We start from the raw sequence: 23,040 nt of genomic DNA, 5'->3' as shown, positions 1-23,040 counted from the left end.
AGTGTTCTTCCAGAGTGGTTCCTTGTTATACCGAAAGGACATCAGGAGTAGAGTCCTGTTGAGGATCCAGTAGTAATTGTAATGATTACATGTATAACAAAGTAGGGAGTAAATATGTAAATCTACAAATTTGGATCAGAACTCAAAAGCATCTTCAGTTCCAGTGTTGGAAACCAACGTTATGGCATTTTTGGTACAGACTGGGATGTTGAGAAGTGCAAGTTGAGGCATGGGGAAACGGGATACCTGAGAGCAGCTGCTGAGGGATGGCAGGGAAGAAAGGAGAGCACGGTTGGGTGATGAAGTTAAAGTCAGCAAGGTGAAATTGTTGCAAAAATAGGCAAAGTCTTATGTGATGCCAAGGAATCACTCTGTTTCTTGTCAGAGCTGGCAAGTGTGGGCCTGATGATTGTGTCTGGTTTCAGCACTTCTGGGCAGGGTGGTGGGGATGGGGCAGCCTTGCAAAATTGTCACGTATGTTCTTGTGCCAGTTGGTGGGATTGCAGTGCCTGTGGTACCTTTGTGAAGGACGTGTCTCTCATGTCTTCTGGGACTTGTCCAGTGTGAATGTATCTACAGGTCCCTTGTTAACCTGTTCTGTTTTTTCACATCAGGTCTTTAAATTTAGAAAAGTTCCCTTAAGATCTAAACTGAATCTTCCTGAAATTTCTTATCATGTATCTGAAGAAAGGTGTGTACAGATTAGAGACTGTCCAGGGAAGAACAAGGATAATAAAATGCTTAGGAAAAGAAAAAAGAAACAAAGAATCAAAGAAACTCATTTCATGTTAGTTTAGAAGGGAGAGGCTTTAAGAAGGTCATGATACCAGTCTTTCAATGCAAAAAAGTGGTGCAAAAGAGTACAAGAATGATAAGTTGTTATTTTTGGCCACTGGGGGAATGATGGGGAGAAATCAACTTTACTGCAGACAAAAATGATGCAACATTGGAGATGTTTCGAGAACACTGAGTGGTTAGATAGTGGTGGGATATTGTGGAATTCTCTTTATTGGAGATTAGTAACATACTGAGTTGGGCAAAGTTCAATTGATCCTGCTCAAGGCAATCGGATAAACTGCTTCAGATATATTGTTTCTGTGCTTTACAGGCCTGTGCTCCAGCAGCATTGCACTGCATCATTTATTAGAATCTGCTCCAAACAAAGCAAAATGCAAACACTTCTGAGGTTGTTCTATAAGTAACCAAAGTAATATTTACCTTGTTGCAGTCTGTTTTATTAGGAGTTTAAATCCAACTAGAATAATGAGCCAAAATGTGTAGTTGAACATAATGAAAATAGCACACAATTACTATTAAAATGTGCATCAGAAGCTCTTTCTTCTATCTGTGTTGTACCTCCCTTTCTGGTATCCCGATGTAAAGCAAGAATAAGAATTGCACTTATGGATGGATGGTCCTGGCGCTTTGCAGAGTCTGATCAAAGGCAAATAAAATGTGTCATTTCCATAGATCAGACTTCATGCTCGTTTACTCCTTGTCTTTAAGCTGTCCAATCCTGTCAGATTAAAGTGTTATTTATTAATTAGTAAACAGTATGCCAGACTATGTCATTGTTTCAGTTATGCCTTCCATTTCATTCCACTGAATTCAATCATTAGATTGGAGCTACTTGTCCAGTAAAAACTTTCTTCTTCTAGTGGAGGATAAGAAATTAGGAAATTTTCTTTGCTTTGTTAATTAGACTACTGATTCCTCAGGCTCAACAGCAAGTGTAGCATTTTCTTTCACTTTCTTCTCTGGGTCACAGCTGTCAGAAACAGATTTTAAAATTTTTTTTGCCATGTGAAGCCAGGACCTTTGTGTTCTTCCTTACCAGCTGCAGTCTTCCTTTCTTTGCATATTTAGACAGACTACTGGGTCTCTTTGACATATCCCAAACACTACTGCAGAAATCACCCTTGAAAGGCCTCTGTCGAGTCCTTCTCATGGTGTGTCTTACGTGATAAAGGAATTTTGTGCTCTCCTTTTAAGTCCCTGTACAAGTTGTCCCTGCTTCAGTAGTTGCTTTTCCTTTGCTTCCTCCTCCTTGGTCTCTCCAGTTAAAGCAATGACTCATCTGCTTGCCTGTGTGCCTCCCAGATTTGTACCTGATCCTTCCTCTCAAACATGGCCCAACAGGAGTTGGACTCGTGGATCCTTGTGGGCTCCTTCCAGCTCGGGATATTCTATGATTCTAACACTTGAGGTCACATTTAGAGGTTCTTTGTCTTCTGGAGCTACCTGAAAATCAGAGGTTTGCTTCCCAAAGTGGGTAATGGGTTTTATGGAAGCTTTAGGGTCCTATCTTGGTTGTTCCTTCTGTGTTTCTGGAAGAAAATAAGCATGCTTGAGTGCACTTTGTAGAGAAAATGAAATAATGCTGTAGGATCTCTTTGTAGTTTGCATTACTGCTTTTCACTTTATTCCATGCATTCCCAGGCATATGTGTGTGTGTATATCTGAAGTGTGTATTATTGTCTAGAAAATTCTCAGCAAAATCTCATTCCCATTGTGCTAGACAACCAAGTGAAAAAACGTCTGTACCAAGATAGCTCAAAATTTTCATGTCAAGATACAACAGATTTGGGGGAAGGGAAAACACTATTTGTGGTAGCAGTAAAATAGCTAATGAGAACAGATGTCAGCTCATTGAAGTAAGTGAGGCAAAGTCACCAGGCAAACATGATGAAAAGATTCAGAAGAGAGAAAAGTGGCATTTTGATGGAGCATTTATCTGTACAAAGGTGGAGTCGCTGAGTGAGGGCTTAGAGAAGAATCTATCTTGAGTCAGAGCTGCCTCGAGGGGAGAATTGGTACCTTTGGTAACTGTGGTGCAGCAAGGTCCTGGAGGCTGTCTTTGGAGAGCAGAGGGAGGTGGTAGTGGCAGGGTGTGCAGGGCAATCCATAAGCATTTGGCATGGGGTGGAAGGGAGAAAGCTGGCAGCTGTGGAGGCTGGGCAGGAGGTGGGGGTTGTAGCCTAGGTGTGGAGCTCGGGCACTGGACCTCAGTGGAGGAACCCAAGTGTTTGAAATGCAGGTGTTCACTGGCTTGGGTACAGAGTCACAGGTGGCCACAGTGAGTTTGTTTTGCAGCATATTGTCTACCCCTCAGGCTGCCTAGACCGCTAGTGGTACAGCACACACCTAGAAATAATCCCAAATCATACCTCGTCTGAAGTGAATATAGTGATTTGCACCTCCCCTGCCTTGCCTTTTATATTTTGTGTATTTACTCCAATTGCTGCTTTCTCTTCTCCTTTACATATTTTTTAAACCTCCACCACTTTTTGTGTTCTCTGCTGTGTCCATTCTGCTTTCCCCTCTCTCTCTACTGAAACTCTCTGCTTTACACTAGAGGTGGCATAGGTTTTTATAATGTGCTTTTGATATACCCCTGGATTCAAACATGCGCAGGGTATAATAAAGATCTGTTGGGTCCTGGCTCTGGCACAGCTTTACAGATGGGATTGAATAAAGATCTTATTCATCAAAATTGTGACTTTAGGTATACAAACAGTAAATGATTTTCTGATGGACATCAAGGTAAGCTCTGAATATCATCTTTAAGAAAAAATAGATTCCAGGGGATTGTTATCACAAGTCTTACGATTCACCCTACACAAAACTACAGCTTATTTTCTAAACTTCAGACTTAGCTTACTTTTTTTACTTTCAGAGTACTGGAAGTGAGCGTGGATCTGCAGAGCATTTTACATTGTTCATCTTCTAAATTTGAACACTAGTACAATTCTACAAACAAGATACTGCTCTCTTAGAAATCTGCTGAATTAAATCATAATATTTATGGGGGCTTATCTACTATTAAAAACATTTTGTTCTTCGATGTTTCTGGATCCTCTTTTTTTAACAGTAATATGATGAATAATATTAATTTTGAGCCTATGAAAACTAGTGATTGGGTGTGTGGAGTTCATAACTTAATTTGCGTATCTTCCCTGGGCACAAAGGAAGCATATAATGTATACAATCTACATGTATTATGTCCCTCTACACCCAACTTGTACAGCATGTGTAAGTTTACTATGATATTTTTGAAAAGAGAGTATGGTAGTTTACCTGTCTTGTGGCTACCCTAAACACTCAAGCTTTATCCTTAAAAATGAGGAATGACATAATGTAGCTGATGTTCATGTTAATTTGTATTCCAAAGTCACTTTACAATAGGGCCACATCCAGATAAATGTCCTGTTATTGGACCATCTGCATTCCCTCTTGCAGATGACTAGAGCCTATTCAGCATTTCAGAGTTGGCACAAAAACTTCCATCCTGAGATGGCAGGATCCCTGTTTCATCTTTGGGACAGGAGACTTCCATGTGAGGGGTAAATATTAAGGAACCAGCTGTCCAACTGATTTGCATCTTATTTGTTCTACTATTTATTGTTAGAACTACAGAGAACGGCTGTTGGAAGTGCCTTTTTAAAATCCAGGTTTGTGACTTTTCAAATGTTACACCTTATTTCTTTCAATTGGGGCATAAGGACCACCTAAAATACTCAACAAAAGTCATGACAGATATTTGAGATTTTAACCTTGGGTATAGCTGCGGTGTCTTTCTCTATTGTTTGTTTTTCTTCACCTATTGCTCTGTCTCAGGTGATTGAAAAATTGGAGAATTATAATATGATATTCTGGCTGCAGTAACACTGAACAAGAAGTCCTGCAGTCACTGCTACATGGCCATTTGGATGAAACCCTTGTCCTAACCCCAGACAGGTTCCAGACTTCAGCTTTGTCACTTGAAATGCCTATGCTTGCTCCATCCCCTGGTCAGTGTGGAGAGCCAGGGATTTCTTGGGCGTTTTCAGGGAGTAATCCTGATAAGCGTGGCTTTCACTGTCCATTTCAGAGGTGGCTTAGTCAATTTTGTAGCTGGTATTGGAGTGAGAGAGCAGATGTGAAAAACAGCTTTTAAAGAGCGCCTCGGAGTATGTACTGCTCAGTTTGTATTTAATCTTTACTTGTTGGTTTCTGTGGGAGTTACCAAACCAGTTGAGCTACAGCACTGGCATGGAGCCAAATGAAAAATACAGTTTTCTTCACTGTAAACATGACTGTCAAGCAGTAATGTTTTTCTCAGCTTCATTTTAAAGGCATTATAATGGAAGAAAATGAAACTAAAACACATTTTTATGCCAGTTTTATACGTGGAAGAATATTTTTTTTTTCTTTTAATAAAAACTCTTGGAGAATAGAACATACAAACTTATGTCTTAAGTATGTGATCAATTATCTTTGCTGCAAGATACTTGATGGAGATGGTAAACCAGCACTGTTTTTTTACTCTGGTGTAGTTACGGTGTACATGCATTTTTTTTTTTTGCCTCTATAAACATGAAAAATGTGTAGAGTTCTTTATTTTTAGTCCTGTTTTGATAACAGAAAAAAAATAGTGTCTGAAAATTTAGTGAATAATAGCAGCAGACACTAATCTCTATCTCTTCAGGCTTATTTTTAAACTGTTTTCAGTGTCCAGTGGCTCTGTTAACTCATTATCAGACATTCAGCTGAGCTTGCTCATCGTTGCTTTGCTTTTGGGATTTATTTTGTTGAAAAATCTGTAAGTCCAGCTTTGCCTTTCTAAGATAAATGCAAACTATATTTAGTGCTCACAGTGATTTCACCAGGACATCCTTGTGTAGGTGCAACTGCATCACATGGGGAACAACTGCATTTTAATTTCAGGACTGAATTTTCCAGGGTTGTCTTATTTGCCTGTAACTCCCTCTGTTTTATTTCACAGAGTGAGGAAATGCTTGTTTAACAAAATGATCAGCTGTTGCTTTGTAAAACTTAAAAAAAAACTAGAGTTGAAAATGACATCTTGAAGAATGGATGTTGCATCCATGTAGCTTGATGCACCAGAGGATAAAAAATCCTTTGGTTGTGCTTCGTTGTTTGAATGAGGTTTTTCAAGAATTTCTTAATAGAAAAATAAGAAATAGGATTTGAACAGACTTTTAGAAGGATCTTCTCACAATTCTTGTGTCTTGAGACAAATTAAGCTACTGTGAAACCTTTGCTGACAGATACTTGTCTCACCTCTTCCTTATAACTCCAAATGGACAGCTATTCCTATGTAGGTTATGCTAATGCTTTTGGTAATTAGGAGGTTTTTAAGTAGATGTGGTTTAGCTGAACAAAAGAACTCTAAATTTTATTAGGAGCAGTACATTTTTATTTGCATATTCAATCCTTTTATTAAAAAAATTCAACTTGCTTCACTTGGTCTGTATGTCTGCAGGCATGGAGGAAATAAGGAATTCTCAAAAGCAGACATACATCCTGAAGTGAATCAATGAAATTAATTTCCTTCACCTAATTTCCTCCAGCTCTCAGAAGCAAAAGTGATAAAAGTTAAACAAAGATCTCTGAAGTTCTCTGTGGGCTACCTGAGGGTTGTTTGCACTGAGATCAGCCAGGAAGATCCTTCATGGTGTGATGGAAATGACTACAAACTGATGTTGGGGTTTTGAGCTCCCTGCTCCGTGCAGGACATGCTGCAATAGCAGTGAATTTTATTTTTACCTTTTGAACACCAAAGTCAAGGAGCATCTCTTTGGGCACCTTCAAGATCTTGTGTATGAGTAGTAACATCACTGTTTTCTGTAGCAGTGCCTCAGGTTTATCCTAATAAATATTTTTTTCTGTTGAATCTTGGGATGAACCATCTCCTCTGAGTTCAAGATGCTGTCCCAGCAAGGAAGTGTTGAAAACAACAGGCTATTGTTGCACTTGGGTGTGCATTGTCCTGGACCCTGAGCGTCTGTATCCTGCCTCGCTCATTCCCAGCCACTGGCTCTGGGCAGGCAGCCCCAGTGTCAAGGAAACAGTGACACATTAATGGCTGCTGTCACCAGAAATGGTCTGAGGGCAGCAGCAACAGAGCTGTTGAAGGGGGGGTTTCTTAAAACATTGGTTTGTAGAAGAGTAATGAGGTAGTTCTGTGGGTCTCACTGGGGAGTGTTCTGCACTGTAAATAACAGGAGCAGGAACAAGCGCATAGAGCAAGCTTTGGAAGCATCCCAGGAGGAAGTGGCATGGCATGCTGAGCTAGAGTGGAAGGGAACATTCTGGAGAGGTGGAAGTTGTCCAGAAAGGATCCTGGAACTCAAGAGAAGGGGTTATATTTAAGGAAAGATAGGAGATGGGAATTGATGATGGGAGGAAACTTGAGGAGGTAAACTTGGGAAAGGATATGGATTAGGAAGGGGCTATTTGTAATAGTATTCCAAGTGGGAGTGAGACAGGCTTGTATTTACTGAAGCCAGTTAAAGGAATGTTGTAAGAATCAAGAGAGAGGAAGATAAAAGTCCAGACAAGGGTTTTAGTTGTTTCCAGATAGATAAGAAAGATTTCATTTGAGAGAAGTTACTCTGAAAGATCTGCAAACACTTAAATGTAGTTCATTATTTATTGATTTTAAAGATTAGTTGTTGTACGTTTCCCTTCTGCAAAAAGGGTGATGATGGGTTTTTGGTTTGGTTCTTCGTGTGTGGTTTTTCAACAGAATTGTCTTGATTTTTAATTCCAATTCTTTCCTCATGCTATGGCAAAGTTGGGAATGCAGCCCACAGGGAAAGGTTGGCCTCTCTTCAAGGAGTTGAAGCACTGTAGCGTTGCTGGCTTTTAAGAGTACTTAGTAAATAAAAGTAGGGTGGGTAGAATTAAAGAAAAAAAAAGGAAATTAAAAGAAAAGGGAAGGCAAATCATTAGAGACATGGTGATAGCAGTGAGGAAGGTGTTACATGAAGTTCAGTTTTTCTTCTTTAAGTGAATAAATATTAAAGCTTTAAATATTCAAGAGAAATGGGTAAAGCTGTTATGGACATATCAAAGCAGCAAAAGGAAGGGGACTTGACTAACTTGAGCTGTTCAAAATGGATTGACTACATTTCAAGTTGAGGCAGAAGCTTAGGAGGGTTCTGGGTCTGCTAATATTGTGCAGATTTCTTTTGATGACCAATGCAATGGAGATCATGAATTGCAGTCTTGTAAGTGATAAGTGATTACAGTTCTGAAATGTTTAGTTGGCACTGACCACAGTAACTAGGATGTTTTATGCATGTCTGTATGGAGGCAGATACTGGACATTCTGTCATGTATAAAAGCATCCAATAAAGCAGTGAAAATGAGCTTAGAGGAGTCTTTTGGTCCTTTTTCCAGTGTGACGATGCTGCAGGCAGTGAGGTATTTCTTAAGGTCCTGCACCTGTTTCACTTAAGAGCTTTGAGATTATACTTTGGCTTTCATTTCCTGTATAAAGCCCAGGGTTTTGCTGGCTTTCTGTACTGACTTGGTTTTCACGTTGCTCATCCTCACAGCCCGGAAGTCCAAAAAGTTGGGGAAATTGAAAGGGATGCACGAGGAGCAGCCCCAGCAGCGGCAGCAGCCACCCCCGCAGAGCCCTGAGGAAGGGACGACGTACATCGCACCTGTGACCGAGCCCTCTGTCAACACTGCACTTGTCCCCCACATGTCTGCTATCTCACCAGCACTTACTCCCTCTCCTGTTAAGATCCTTGAAAGCATTGAGCCGGAGATCGTGTACGCAGGATACGACAGCTCGAAGCCGGACACAGCGGAGTACCTGCTTTCCACCCTAAACCGCCTGGCCGGCAAGCAGATGATTCAGGTGGTGAAGTGGGCGAAGATACTTCCAGGTAGGAACGTTAGTCATCTGCTGAGATCTCACTTCACTGTTTCTTTTAGTTCAGAGAAATATTTGCTTGGTAAATTGAATCTTTAATCCATGGACTGTGTTGAGAAAACCGGCAGTTGGGGGGTGTGAGATGAACCTCTGAGAGAAGATAGTTGGGCGTTTTTTTCTTATTTTATGTAAAGTTTGTTTCAAATGTGATTGATATTTAAAAAGCTTTCATTTTCAGTAATAGCCTCTTAAGAAGAAAACATGTTTTGTCACTGAATGAAAAATTACAGTTTTATTTTTTCCGAATTGGGAGTGTTGCTCTTGTGTGTGAATACTGGAAAAGTAGTAAGCAATGTGTTTAGTGATGGTTTGACCAGCCCTTGTAGTTCATGGGTATTTTCTGGTTTGATCTCTAGGATTTAGAAACTTGCCTCTCGAGGACCAAATTACTTTAATTCAGTATTCATGGATGTGTCTGTCATCGTTTGCCTTGAGTTGGAGGTCGTACAAACATACAAACAGCCAGTTCCTCTATTTTGCTCCAGACCTGATCTTCGATGAGTAAGTATTCCTTAATGGCCCTTTTCAGTGCAGGCTGGAAGGATTGCTGTCTTTATTTGGTTTTTCAGGCATACTTGCAGTCTAAGAAAATTTCAGCTAATTCTGGCTTAAAAAGCAGCTGAAGTTTTAATTTTTTTCAGTGACTCACATTTCAGTTGCCAAACCTTTGATTACTGCTGTCCACTTCTCATTATGTATGGGGATGTGTTCTCAAACTGGGACCATCCCACTGGTTTGAAATGTGACTGATACACAACCACAATTTATAGAAAAGAACATTTTTTGGTATCTACTGGAGCTTGGAAAAATATCCAACTTCTAGGAAATGTGAATGTTTAAATTACTGGGGTTTTTCAGAGCAGTCATATAATGGTGCTTTTGTTAACAATATACAGCTGTTCAATGTGTTTTCTTGACAGTCTTAATTACCCTTCTTTGCGACCGTGAAAGAAGCCAAAATGTTTTTTCAGTAATGAAACATAACTTCTTTTATGATGCATTCAGACAAAAAGAAGAATCAACCATTCCATCTGAGTATGTGTTCCTTCATATTTTGTTTGTGTGTGTTTAGTGCTTTACTTTTGATGACTATAATTTAATTTCTGTTCCATTCTCCTAGTGTTTATTACAAGACAGTAAAGTCAAAAAATCTAAGTGAATGCACAGACAGTCAAACGGGGCTTGCATCATTTGCTTATCCCAGAAGGTTGGGGGTTGTTTTTTAGAGGTAAAAAGGAGACATAATCAATAGGATATGGGTGCACTTGGGGAAAAAAACACAAACCAGGAAAAGAATTAACAAAAAAATAACTTACCACTTAATCTCTTGATGCATTTGGAAGTCTTTTTCTTGGAAAAAATGCTTTGTTGCTGTCCATCTTAATAGTCTGTCTTTGATTTAGGAATCCCTAAATAATTAATGAGTATGAGATGGGTCCCAAAACAGTAAGCAATATCAAACAAGGATTGTTTGGGTTGGGTTTTTTTTTTAAGAGGGGGAACTGCTGATTTACTTCATGTGGCCAAAAATGTAGTGTCAGCCATTTTCCATGATGAAAGCACCTCCATTATGACTTGAACATTAGAAAATTGTCACAGGGGAAAAAAAGGGTATCTGCAGCTAGAGGTAAGTGAAAATGTGAACTTTGAAGAGTTTAGTTCTCCTGGGGGAATGTAGACTAACAGTTCAAACACAAAAGCAGCTTTCCCTCATCTCAAGAAAGTCAGTCAGGGGGTCAGGATTTATTGGACAGAGAAATCAATCCTGCTTGCAAATAAAAGTGTGTGCATTGCTTGCTCTTGTTCTACTGCAGCTAGAAGCAACTTCGAGAATTTGAGATCAATTGAGAGTTTTGTGCTGCAAGCCTTGAAGATAGGTGCCTGTAGAATTATACTGAGCTTGAGGTAGGGGTGCAGTTGGAAAAAGGAGCACAAAATGAAAACATCCCAAACCAGACAGGTAATTGAGATAGTGGTCTGGTCTCCTGCGTGTTTGGCAATATACGCATTGCAGAGAGAAGGCAATTGCTTATAAATAGAGAAAAAAAAAAATTGCCAGGAGATGTGAGAGAGGGACAGGGCCTTTTGAAGTAGCTAACCAGGACAAGAAATGTCCTTGGAGATAAAAGAGCAGGACGTTTGGTGTTCACTCAGAAACAGTAATGGACACATCTCTGGAACGGGAAAGGTTTTCTTTCGTACACACTTTGCTTTTGTTTCATACTCACTGGGCATCAGGGCAGGTATTTGTTCCAGGTTCTCACATTGCCACTCAGAACGGTGGTTGAGGCTGCATTTGGAGTCTGAGTTGAGGGCTCTCTGGCAAAGTGAAGTTGAGAAACTGGCAGAGAGCCAGTGGAGGATTGCCGAGGTGGTCAGGGCTGATTGGGACAGTGAGGGACCTGATGATGTAATGTGGATTTAATTGCACCCTTCAGCTTCCTAATGAGTTGTAGAAAAGCTGAAGTCTGGCTCTTCATGGAAGTGCTCAGGGGAAGAATGAGAATTTGTGATCCCAGGCTTGGAACAACACACTGCCGCCTGGGCAGCAGGAGAAGACATTTCCTACGAGATGGTGAATCAGCAGAGGAGGTGCCCAGAGAGACCTTGGGGTCTCGGGCCCGGATGATGTCCGAGCTTTCACTGGGCAAAGCCCAAGCAGCCTGCTTCAATGTCAAAATCAGCTCTGCAGGGAGCAGGGGATTGGATTTGAGACCTCCAGAGGTCCCTCCCAAGCTACTGTTTTGTGATTCTAAGTTAAGAGATGCAATGCTTTTCCCAGTTTTGAGGTAAGGCCAGAGATTATTTACTGGAATTGTACAAGCCAGCCAATACAGTTCACTGTAGAAACCATTCCAGTAATACAAAATACAATACGCATTCCTGTTCATGAAGTGCTTTGAAGCATTGCTCTGAAATTGCTGAAGGCTGGTCTTACTTTTGCTTTTTGAGTACCCTGAACTTGGAAATGTGCTGTGTAATTATAAGCACTGGCCTTTGTTTCTGTGCCATGGAGTTTATTAGACCTCCCTGAGGTTTACTTGGTGAAACTTTCTGAGTGTTTTACTGCCCTTGGCATTTTAGGACATTTATTAATTGATGCAGAAAGAAAGGGGATGCTTTACAATGCCTTTCCTTTTACTGGTTTGAGAGAGTTACATTTCTGTTATCACCTGGCTAAGATTTTTTTGGTATTTCTTCATATTGTGTCTGAAGAGGTCATTTCCCGTTTCTATACAAGAAAAAATAAGCACTGTCCTTGACCAGGCCCTTGGTGCGCCAGAGGGTTCAGCATTTTCTTCAATGAACAGTTAAAAATGAGTGAAAGTAGAGGTTGGCATTAGTGGAATTATGTGGCTTTGTTTTACGTGAAATGAATTTTCCGTTTACTCTTAACTACTTTGAATAAAAGGAAGTTGTAATGTTTCTGGAGTGCCATGATATATGATCTTGTTTTCTTTCTTGTTCTGAAGGCCTGTAAACAAGGCCAATAGCAAATGAGGATCCATATTGTTAATAGCTGTTCAATGTAGCTTTGATTGTATAAATACAGTGCAAAATGCCTCCCTGCTCATATGTGGTTTGATTTCCTGTTAGTCTTGTGGAAGGCTGGAAATATTTGTCTGCCTTCATTTAGTCATGCTACCTATCTAATTAAGTGTACTGTTTGTCTTTATGGTTCAAGCATATATTCCATTGATTTAATTTGGCTTAACTGAACATGAAGATTTTAACTGAGGGATATGAAAATGGCTGCTCAGCCTGTCACAGAAATGCCTAAAAAACAGCCTGAAAAGAGGCATAAAATAGAGTGTTTTGTGTTGTGTTTGATTAAGTTATGGCATGTGCCGTTTTTTAACCCATTTCTTTTGTAATGTAATAGCTGTGATCAAAATTAATATTCTGTAGATACAGCTTTGGTCTTAATCTACAGTAAATCTCTAGAAGACCGTAATACATGTGGCACCACGTAACATATTGAGGGTAAACACTCTTAAAGAATGACTGCTGCATATGGGATAACACCCAAAAGGTGTTGTAGTTATGTTTGTAGCCTGCGCAAACTCAAATTCAAGAAGTTGCAAAATTCCAAAATTAAGGTGGTCTGCAAAATCATAGTTTAAGCCCTTTGGGTACATGCTTTGAAGACTGTATCCTTAACAAAACCCTTATGTTATACTATCCCGTAATATTTTTCCCATGTGACTCCTTTGATCAGGCTGGATGAGATGTAAGGATTATGTAGTGAGAGACTCTAGGAGGTTTTTCTTCCATTTGTTGTCATTGAGGAAGCCATACCTTGAATAGGTCTAGGGATTTGGGAGAACAGAGATGTTAATGGGGAAGATTTTCTTAAGACATGGGGAAAGACTGTCCCTAATTCAAACCTTAAGCTCTGAGACTTTTCAGGTTCCTTCTGCAAAAGTAACAGAAATCCTGCAAGGGAAAAAAAAAAAAATTCTTTAACTCAAGGGAGGGAGGAGATTTCTCTTTAAGATTTAACCAATAACTCCAGCTAAAATTTTCTAATCTAATTCAACCTGAGGCAGGCACACGTGTGAATAATCTAAGTCCAGAGCATTAAATGGGTAAAATCGTACACAATTGAAAACAGAAAACCAAGTAGTGCTGGCTGGAATGGGTGCAAGAACAAAGCAAGGGATGTACAAAACCCCATGGTTTGTAACACCAGCTTATTTTCAGGGATTCTGGCTGAAACTCTGCAAAATACTCTTTACTCCAGGGAGCAGCCTTAAACAGGATTTCTAAGGCATGGTTCTGTAAGGTAGGGCAGTTAGTTGAAACTACCATTGCTTTTTCCCTTACTGGATGAATTAATCATAAAACTAAAGGCAACCATGACTCTTTCCCTGGCTGTGCCCTTTTAAGGAAAAAGTCCTCAATATTTTTGAAAAGTGGTGGTGTGACAGTTCATGTCTACAAGAAATGAGCCCAGCCTTTCAAAAGCAGGACTTTCTGTCTTTGCAGTGCAGAAGTCAGATGCCTGAATTCCGGAGAAAGGCAAGGGATGCTCCTTTTTGCTCAGGTTTTAACGGGCTCAGGCAGTTGCTGTCCGCCGGCTACTGGTGACAACATCCCAGGTATCTGCTTCCACCCATGCATTAAGTCAGGGCATTGGCTGGCAAACTTTCAGAGGCTCAGGAAGGAATAAAAAGCATTTACAAGTTCAGCACTGCCAACAGAAACCCAGCAGGAGCCAAAACATGGAATGGCAGGGATCCTCACTCACACAACGTGGGAAACCAGTGGGAGCGGTGGGACAGGGGCTGCCTTTGGGGCCATGGCTTGTGCTCCCAGCACATCTCCTCCTCCCAGCTGGAAGCCAGAACTGCATCCCTCATGGCAAGCTGTACTGCTTATCCATTCCTTCCCCTAAGGAAAATGCATGGTGGCTTCTTATTTTTCCTTAAGGCATTGATGGCATTGATGATGGATGTTAAAATTCAAGCCATGCTCCTCCTCTATATATTGGTTTGTGCTGGCATAAAAGCCCCAGAGGGATGGCCCAACCCCAGAATTCCCCCACAGGTCTTGATTTTTTTTTTTGCTTTTAGGTTTAACATAGTCTCTCTGTAAATTGCTGAATCTGCAGCAACTTCTGAAAAGACTGAAGATTTCAAAATAATTTCCTATTTTTAACAAATCTCCCCAAATTACCTTATTTACCATTCCAGCCTTACCTGGCTGTAAAATAGCAGTGATGTGGGATACTGAGAGAGTTCAGTGATGCTGAGACACACTGTGTGGAGACACTTTAATACGTTAAAGTACAGCATCAATATTTCAATAGTATTTTGCAAATGCACTGCATGACTAATGTGCTGTTTTCTTGCTCCTTTGATTTTTCTCAGCATCTGCAGCAGAAATAATAAATCATAGGTGCAGAAGTGTGCAGGTTCTGAATTTCCTGGCCATTGCGCTTCATGCTGTCGTTGGTTTTTTACCCTAGTCAAGGACTTGAGGGTTTGCCTAAGGAAAACCACCACTAGGCATTGTAAAAGGTACCAAAAATTACTGAACTTGAAAAACTGAGTTTAAAACTGGAGCCAGCTTTCACAACCTTTTGGATCAGTTATGTCATTTTTCCATCTCTGAAATTATTGTATTAGATCATATGCAGCTCAGTCCTTACAGTAAAAATGATTTAACAGAGACTGCACTTTACTTAATATTATGTACAAAATATTAAGAGCAGAATGTAGTGATGGATAAATACTTAATTTTTTTAAAAATACATACTATGTATGTAATTAATTTTTTTAAAAATACATACTATGTATGTAATTAACAAAGTTCATTACTAATTGATATAAATAGATCCTTTAAAGCATAAGATTTTGCTCCCAGTAAAGTAAAAGGGAAGTATTGCAAGCACCTCTCATGCTGTGCCTTTGGTAATTGCCCCAAGCATGAAGTTTTTAAATTTAGAAGGAGACCAAGGCTGATACTGTCAATAAATGAACAATAATGATTACAATTTTCAAATGAGTTGAGGTAGAGCAAATGAGGTAGAGAGGGGCAGGAAAAACAGCAGTACAAGGGGATTTCTAGGAAGTTTCTGTGCTGGCGTTGTCACGGGATGTGAATGGGCAGAGGATTTTGTGACACTGAGGAAAGCCGTAAAATTAAATTAAGGATTATGATGTAGCTCAAGTGAAACAGCTAAGATTGTATTAAAAATCTTCATTTAATAATTATGTACATTTTCGTAGTAAATAACATTTTCATTACATTCCTAAACCCCCTTCTAATATGCCAGTGGAAGCTGGGACGATTAGGATTTGGTGTTGTGTAAGGCAGTGCAGGGATGCAGCAGCTTCTCTGTGCCCTTTCAGTGCTGAAGCCTGTAAGTCTTCCTGGTGTTCTGATTTCTATGGTAACAGCAGGAAGATAAATGTAATAAAATAAGCTGAACATTTAAAATCACCTTTTTTTATTATTTATTTAACCTCATATACCTCAGGGCTTGGAAGGGATAATTAGTTAGATTATCTGTGAGTGGTGATAAAGCCAATAAGAAACTTATTGTTTAAATTATTACTTTTTAGCTTTTATGTTTGGCAGGGTGATGGCTGTTAACCCTTTTGTCTTCTCTTGCAATCTGTTAATCCTGTAGTTTCTAAATTTAGGTACGTTTTTGTAATCTCTGTCATCTGGCAGTCTCCAAATCCCTAATTTTTAATATTATTGCCACAATTAGAGTTGGTAAGAGTTGTCAGTGTTCATTTTTGCTGATAAATTGTGTGTGCAGTCACTGGTTTTGTTAAAAGGTCAGCAAGCATTCCTTGGTGATCCTCCCTGCGTGGTTTTTGCTTGCATGTATTATTTTGGTGAGGAATACTGAATTCATGCAAAGTGTCAGTGCAGTGAAAAGTGAATATATTCATCAGTAATTTCTTTATATACATTATTTGTTTGTTACTAATATTTACTTTTTCATAAATTGAGGCTCCGTTCCCATCCAAAGAAGTACATAAAGGGATTTTGTAACATACCCACCCCACAGTAGTGCAGACAAAAAAAAGAAATTTTGGAAAACTGCTGTCATACCTGTACATAATAGAGGTAACATGCTTCAGCTAGATTTTCCAAGTCTTTATTTTGGGCTTCTTTTCTTTGTAAGCAAGTCATTGGTTGGGCAAAGAAATAGATTCGGTTTCTTTGCATAAATTTCTAAAGGCTCTGCCTTTTAGTGCCTCTATCTCTAAACACTTCTTAAATTTCTGAAGTGTTTTGCTTCAAACTGTGAAGTTTTAAAGGACAACAGGAGATACTGTAGTTTATCTGTGAGAATGGGGAAATGTCAGAAACTGTTCCTCTAGTAGAGTTTGTCATCCTTTAAATTGGCCAGAGAAGGTTTAAGATCAGGACAAGGGGCTTCTTCATTTGCCCAATCTAGTAATTACTTAGGTACTTTCTGAATGTGAGATTGCATTTGGACAGTTGTGCTTAATAACCCTTCTGTGTCTTTCTCTGTGAATTTGCCTGTTACCTCTTTGAATACATTTATAATCTTGATATCTAAAATGTTCCGTGGCAGTTGCTTCTGCAATTTAATTATGCATATTTGTTTGTTGGAGATGTTTCTAAAGCAGGTGGCTGATAATTTAATGGAGTGCCACTTCATTCCTGTGTTTGCAGTAATAGTGGATATAATCCTTCTCATCCCATGCATGCCATTTATCACTTAGATCTCCTTCAAGTCCTGTTGTTTCTTCTGTGAGCTGAAGAATCAGTGAGTCAGTTTGACCTCCCCCTGTATATCTGCTAGTTGTCTGCTGTCCCTGGCCATCCTCAGCTCCTCCTCTCATGCTGTGTATTAATTCTGGGAGAAGACCAGACTGACACACTAGATTTAGAGCACAGTGGATGCAGCAGCAAAATTACAATTTCTGTCTTGCTCTCAACTCTTCTCTCACATCTTTGCTTTCTTTTTGATGAACACTGAGCAAGCATTTTCAAAAGGCAAAAGGCCAACAACCTGCCCCAAGTTACACCTAGGACTCTTTATTGTGTGATGTTTGTTAATCCAGTTATTTTGTATGTATGGTGGGATATGATTATACTGTCTGTATTGTCCAGTCAGTGACTTTCACCTTCCATTTTGTCAGTCAGCCCCACAGATTTGCAGGATTTTTCAGCAGTCTTTCACAGGCAGCTCTTGATTTCATTGTCTGGAGCCATCATCAATCTCTGTCACCTCCAGAGGTCTGATTTTTCCCATATGACATATGAGCACAGTTCTCAGCCCAGGCCCCAGCTCTGTGAGACTTCCCTGGTAACCTCCATTACTTGTGAGAGATGTCCATTTGCTATTATCCTTGGTCTCCTATTTTTAAGCTGCTAATAATCCACAAAGAGACAACCTCCTTATCCCCAAGCTGTCTTTAAGAGCTTCCAGGAGATCATTTTAATAGCTTTAAAATCCAGCCCTGCCGTGATTGCATCCTCCCATACCTCCTGATGCAAGGCAGTGTGCAGGTCCTAGACCAATAATTACTCACGCTGGCACGCTGACAGAATTTATTAGAGCCCATACCCAAGCTGCATGCCCCAGTTTCCTTTGTGTGGAAACCAGGGCAGGGGAGAGGAGGAGGAGGAGAGGGTTGGTGTTTGCTTAGGTCTCACCCCATATGGCTGTGGGATGCAGCTAGACCTGGCATGTGCAAAGCATTTCCATCGTGCAGACGTCGCCCGGATCCACCAGAGCGTCCTCGTGCTATCGTCAGAGTGCCCTTTCAGATTCATGAGACCTGACCTCTCTCTGCCAGAGTTGTGCTGACTTCCTCCCCTTACAGCACGTTTATTTATCAATTCATGCTCCTCTTTCAATGGTTTTGCTCAATATAGAACTGGAGCTTACTAGCCTCTGGTCTCCAGTGCTCCCTTCCCACCCTCAGACCCATTTTAAGAAATCAGTCACGTTTGTCGCCTTCCATGACTTTTATAAGGGCAATTTAAGCAATAAGCTGCACAGCACAGTTAGTAGTTCAGCAATTCCGTATTTAAGTTGCTTTACAGCTCGTGGATGGATGCCATCTGGTCTTGGTGATTTATTACTATTCATTTTACTGTATTTTTTTTTCTTTATAAACCCTTTTCTACTCGCACTTGAATCTGAAACTATTTCTCACACTTGCTCACTGAAAAGGGAGAGCCCTTACTGGGCTTCTGTACAGAGAGCACTGATGCAAAGATTTTATTTAACTTTTCTGATCTTTCTCAAATGCTTCATTTTCATCTTGCTCATCAGTTGGCCTAGTGGATGTTCTGGCAGATTCCCAGCCTATGATGGGTTCAAAAGAATTTGAGCGCTGGTTTTTACAACTTTAGTACCAAGACTTGTCCAATGACTTTACATTTAGCATAGACCACAATTATGCTCTCCTGGTATTGTCTCAGCATGATTTTGGGACATCCACAAGCATTTTGGGAGGGTTTTTTCTCACTTCTGTCAAGGTCTTAGAACACAGGTTTGTTCCTTGCAATTGTGTCTGAAAGTGGTGCTGCTTTAATCTTCCTGCACATCGATGAGCTGTTTGCTGGCATCTCCAAATGCCTCTCACATTCACAGTGCTTGCTTCTGCTGCTTCCCCTGTAGAGTTAAATATGAGCGAAAGAAAAATTAGGAAGTCGTTTTTCTAAACTGGCATGAGAGGAAGAGGTGCCTCAGTCGACTTCCAGAAAATGCCAGGCTTTGCGTGACAGCATGAGCAAAGTCTTAATTTTTGAGGCATTGTTGGCATAAAAGGAGAATTGCTACTGCATGTGGAATATAGCAGTAATTTTGTTGATGAACCACTGCAACTGACAATGAGCCCTGGCAGAATGGACGTATAAAACAATACCTAATGGGCACCTTTTCTGGCTCTCAATACCTTTCTCTGATGAAGTTTGAAATGGGGTATTTATTACCATGTGTATGTTATCATCACTTATTGAATATGTTATTGAAAAAGCATTTTGGTAAAGGCATAATTATGTATTTTCTCATTTAAAACTGTGATTTGTCTCTTTTGAAATGCAAATGCAAACCAAAAGAGAGTATTTGGTATCAGCATTCTCCTAAGTGCATAATTAACTGTTAATACCAGCATATACTTGGGGTTTTTTGCTATTGATGTGCTTGGGATTTTTAGGGTTACATAACTGGGTGATTATTAAGTTGGATTTTATCACAAGTTCTCTGCTAGTGATTGAGAGCTGAAACTCTCCTTTGGCAATCATTATCCATGGGCTGTTGCCAATTCCTTCTTTGATAGGCATATAACAGGAGGACACTTGGCTGGGACTTTTAAAGCAGCTCTAAATTTCTTAGTATCACTTATCTGGGATGGTATTCTCTAGGGTCACCATGATGATTTTCTTGTGAGAAAACTAATTTTCAGACTTGACTTCTATAAGTTCAGTTTAAAATTGCCAAGTTGAATTTAGAAATTGCCAATTGCCTGGGTGGCTAAAGGCCAAAAAATAGCAGCATAATGTCTGTTGATCTGTTTTAATGTGAAACTGTCTTCCTTGTCTGATTATCAGTGCTCACACTGGTGGTCCTGGGTCCAGTCACTATTTTGTCCTGGGTTTGGCAGTGCCCAAATTGGCCATTGGTGCAAAGTAATAGGTATTTTTGCCTCCCTGGAAGGAGATTACTCTAAAGCTTTGCTTTAGGAGTCAAAGGCAAAGTGTTGAAGTGAGGAGGTTTTTGTCTCTTTCTGCTGTGGCTTGCAGACTAAGCAGAGATTAGAAAGTGCTGAATAAAAAATAAGTACTGAACGAAAAGTCATAATTGAATTTTGCCTGAATCCTGCATGCATTTTGGCTTGGATTTTGATCAGTGTGTTAACTTAATGAGGCTGCTCCAGTACGGGTGACTTCAGTGGCATTTTTAATGGCTTCAGGATGGGACACAGGTGTCTGGGTGCAGTCCATTGAGCAGAGGGATGCTCAGTGTTTCCTACCCCTGTGCATGGAAGAATTTATTCAGGTAGTGGCATTCTGTCACCACTGTTGGAGTAGAATACTCCCTCAAGAGACAGTTAAGTGTTGTGACAATAATATGTTTATTTTTTTCTTTCCTCAAGAACCGCAAAATTTTTTCCAGTCAGAATGCCTTCCTAAGGCAGGTAAAATAATTCAGGCCAAGGGCTTTTTATGATTAGATGGTCTGAGCCACTGAGCGGGGTTTCTGTAATCCCATGTCCTAGGCTTTTTCCGACTTTATCCTCAGTAGCTCTGCCTTGCCCTCAAGGTGTCTGGTGATGTTTTTACTTCTCTCTGTCAAGTTCAAACTGACTTCTTTTGGCATGAGGGAAAGCATGCTTTGGTTTTGGAGGCTTCCAAACAGGTTTTGACTTTCAGGCTTTGGCAAGTTTTCTTACTGGGCTGCATTTGTTTGATTGGTTGTTTGTTTTGGTTTTGTTACAGTGTAAAGTGCTTTCTGAAGGTGCCTAAAATCAATTTAATTGGTGGGCAACCTTCAAATGGATACAGGTTTTAGTCTAGCTAGGGAAAGGTTATTGGTTATAAAATTGGAAATGGTTCTTAGAGTAGTAAAAAGTGTGAAATCAGAAGACACAAAAACAATCTTTGACATCAGAGTTTTGCTACAAATATGTATTGGGTCTTTTCCTAAGTCTTTTCTGGGCTGCAGAGGCCTAGAGACTAACTCAGGTGCATTTTTGTTCCTCTGAGGTGCTGTGAAAAATTGGCCTTGGACAGTTTTTCCTTGGGATTATCAGCAAGTCACTTAAGTCCTGATGAAACCTCAACACACCCACCACAATTTCCGTTTATTTACTTCTCTGTCTAATTTAGGAAGATGCCTTGTGCTACAGCTTTGAATAGTACCCATGAGAAAGTAAATAAAACGTGGTATCAGGTTTGGTTTGGGGCTGAGTTTCGCCTGTCAGTGAATATTTCTTGCTGTGTGGGTTCCTCTTTTTGGTTACGGTCAGTAGAGTTGTAGTTTCCATCCTCAGCGAGGAGATTTATGGTATTGGGTTTATGATGACTTCATAAATGATGAGTTACTTATTCATAACAAGCTGTTTCTCTTCAGCCTGCCTGTAGTTTCACAGGTTTTGGTGTGGCTGCCTGGTTTCTGTGGAGATCACATAAGGGCAATATGAGATATATGGCTGGTTTGGTATTTAGGATGCCCTGTCTTAAATGGTTTCCTCAAGCCATCCCTGCTCTCCTGGAGTGACTGGTTAAATCCTACATATCTGTTGTAGCTGGCTGGCTCCACTGGCAGAGCAGTGGAAATGGCTGGTGGCAGCGGTGGGAATGGCTGGTGGGAGCACTGGGAGTGGCTGGATGCCCTGCCCGTGCACAGGGCTGCGGGAAAGGTCAGACAAAATGTGAGCTGGGCATTACTTTAAGCCTGTAAGGAGACACTGAGGGAACTTAAGATGGATTAACAGAAGGTGTAAAGTTTAAAGCGTGTTATTATGAAGGAGGATTAAGCTAAACTGAGCTAATGACACCACTTCTGAATGCATATCCAAATAGAGGATTCAGAGCTTTGGCTCCACGCTTTTTGTTACTTAAATGTACTTACCTTCTTAAATGTCCCCATAAAGATACGTGCCCTTTAATTCCACCTCTTCATATCCTCCGTTTTTCATGTTGAGAGGCTCAGGAGCTGTGTCAGAGGTGGGGCTGGATTTGGTTGGATGGGGTTTGCCTTTTTTTTTAATCCCTCTTTTTTTTTTAATTTTAATTTTTCCTCATGATGGTAAAGGCATTTGTGATGACTTGATGGCATTTATTCTTAGCTGATGTGTTTGGTGAGGAAGAAAATAACTTTGCTCATGTTATGCTGACATGTCTTAATGTCTCTGTGCCTCTTCACTTTTATCATATTTCTATTGCTTCATTTTGTTGCTCCTCTCAAGGTATTGGATATCTGTGATGTCAGCATCTGAATTTTTCAAAATCTCTGTACCTTCTTATTCTACACAGTGTGAGGTTGAAAACCAAATACAAATTTGACTACCATAAACTCCCACAAAACGCTTATCTTTCATTAAACAGTCATGAATTAACTAACATAATTTTTAGTTGGTAATATTTTGTAAATAAGTAATAAATCAACTAAATTGATTTTTCAGGTGGCAAACTGATTTCAAATAATGTGTTTGCTCTATATTAAACAAATCACTTAGTAACTCATTCTGTGCATAATTTTATCTCGCTACAAACAATGCCATCCAGTTTTCCTTGAGGGTAAGCCTAGAGATCAATATTTGTAAGTAGATAAAAAATGAATATTTAAAAGACAGAGAAATAATTAACCAAAAAAACCCTGATTATAACTGAAATTATTCTATTTGGGCAATCACATATAAGCAAAACAAGTGCAAAGAAAAACAAAAGGCAGAAAAATTTGGATGCCAGAAAAAGTGCAATTCAACATAAAAAATAGAGTTTTTGAGTTAATACTTTTACAGTTAACTCACACAGAGAGTGTTTTACCACCAAAAAAAAAAAAAGCATTAGAAACCTGAGACAAAACATCATAATGTTTAGTTTTTATTGCTGTGTGGCTTGTAGTATCTGATGAAAAATCTGTCACTTCTCTCTGTAGAGGTCAAACACTGGGATGGTGGCAGTGGCGTTATATTCTCAGTCTGGAGGAACAGGAACAAACCTTGGTGTCCTGCAGAAGTAATGGTGGATGTCATAGACGGCTCTTACTTCGAGTGCTGCTGTCTCTGGCCATCTGAGATACACTTCAACATGCAGAATTTAAAATACAAATGTCCTTTATTAATCATTTGCCTTTTGAG

At 39.9% G+C, this 23,040-nt stretch overlaps 1 protein-coding gene across 5 annotated transcripts in view; it reads left to right on the top strand.

The window, feature by feature from the left end:
* Positions 1–23,040, top strand: part of NR3C2 (nuclear receptor subfamily 3 group C member 2) — a 190,781-nt gene that overhangs the window by 150,411 nt on the left and 17,330 nt on the right. For all 5 annotated transcript variants that reach the window (XM_041412013.1, XM_041412011.1, XM_041412012.1 and 2 more), the window contains 2 exons: positions 8,346–8,684; positions 9,088–9,232. In XM_041412013.1, coding sequence (XP_041267947.1) covers positions 8,346–8,684; positions 9,088–9,232 — 484 coding nt within the window. The remainder of the gene's footprint in view (positions 1–8,345; positions 8,685–9,087; positions 9,233–23,040) is intronic.

Source organism: Onychostruthus taczanowskii, unplaced genomic scaffold (genome assembly GCF_017590055.1).
Source record: "Onychostruthus taczanowskii isolate IOZ18803 unplaced genomic scaffold, ASM1759005v1 scaffold38, whole genome shotgun sequence".
NCBI lineage: Eukaryota > Metazoa > Chordata > Aves > Passeriformes > Passeridae > Onychostruthus > Onychostruthus taczanowskii.
This window is presented reverse-complemented; position numbering and strand designations above follow the sequence as displayed.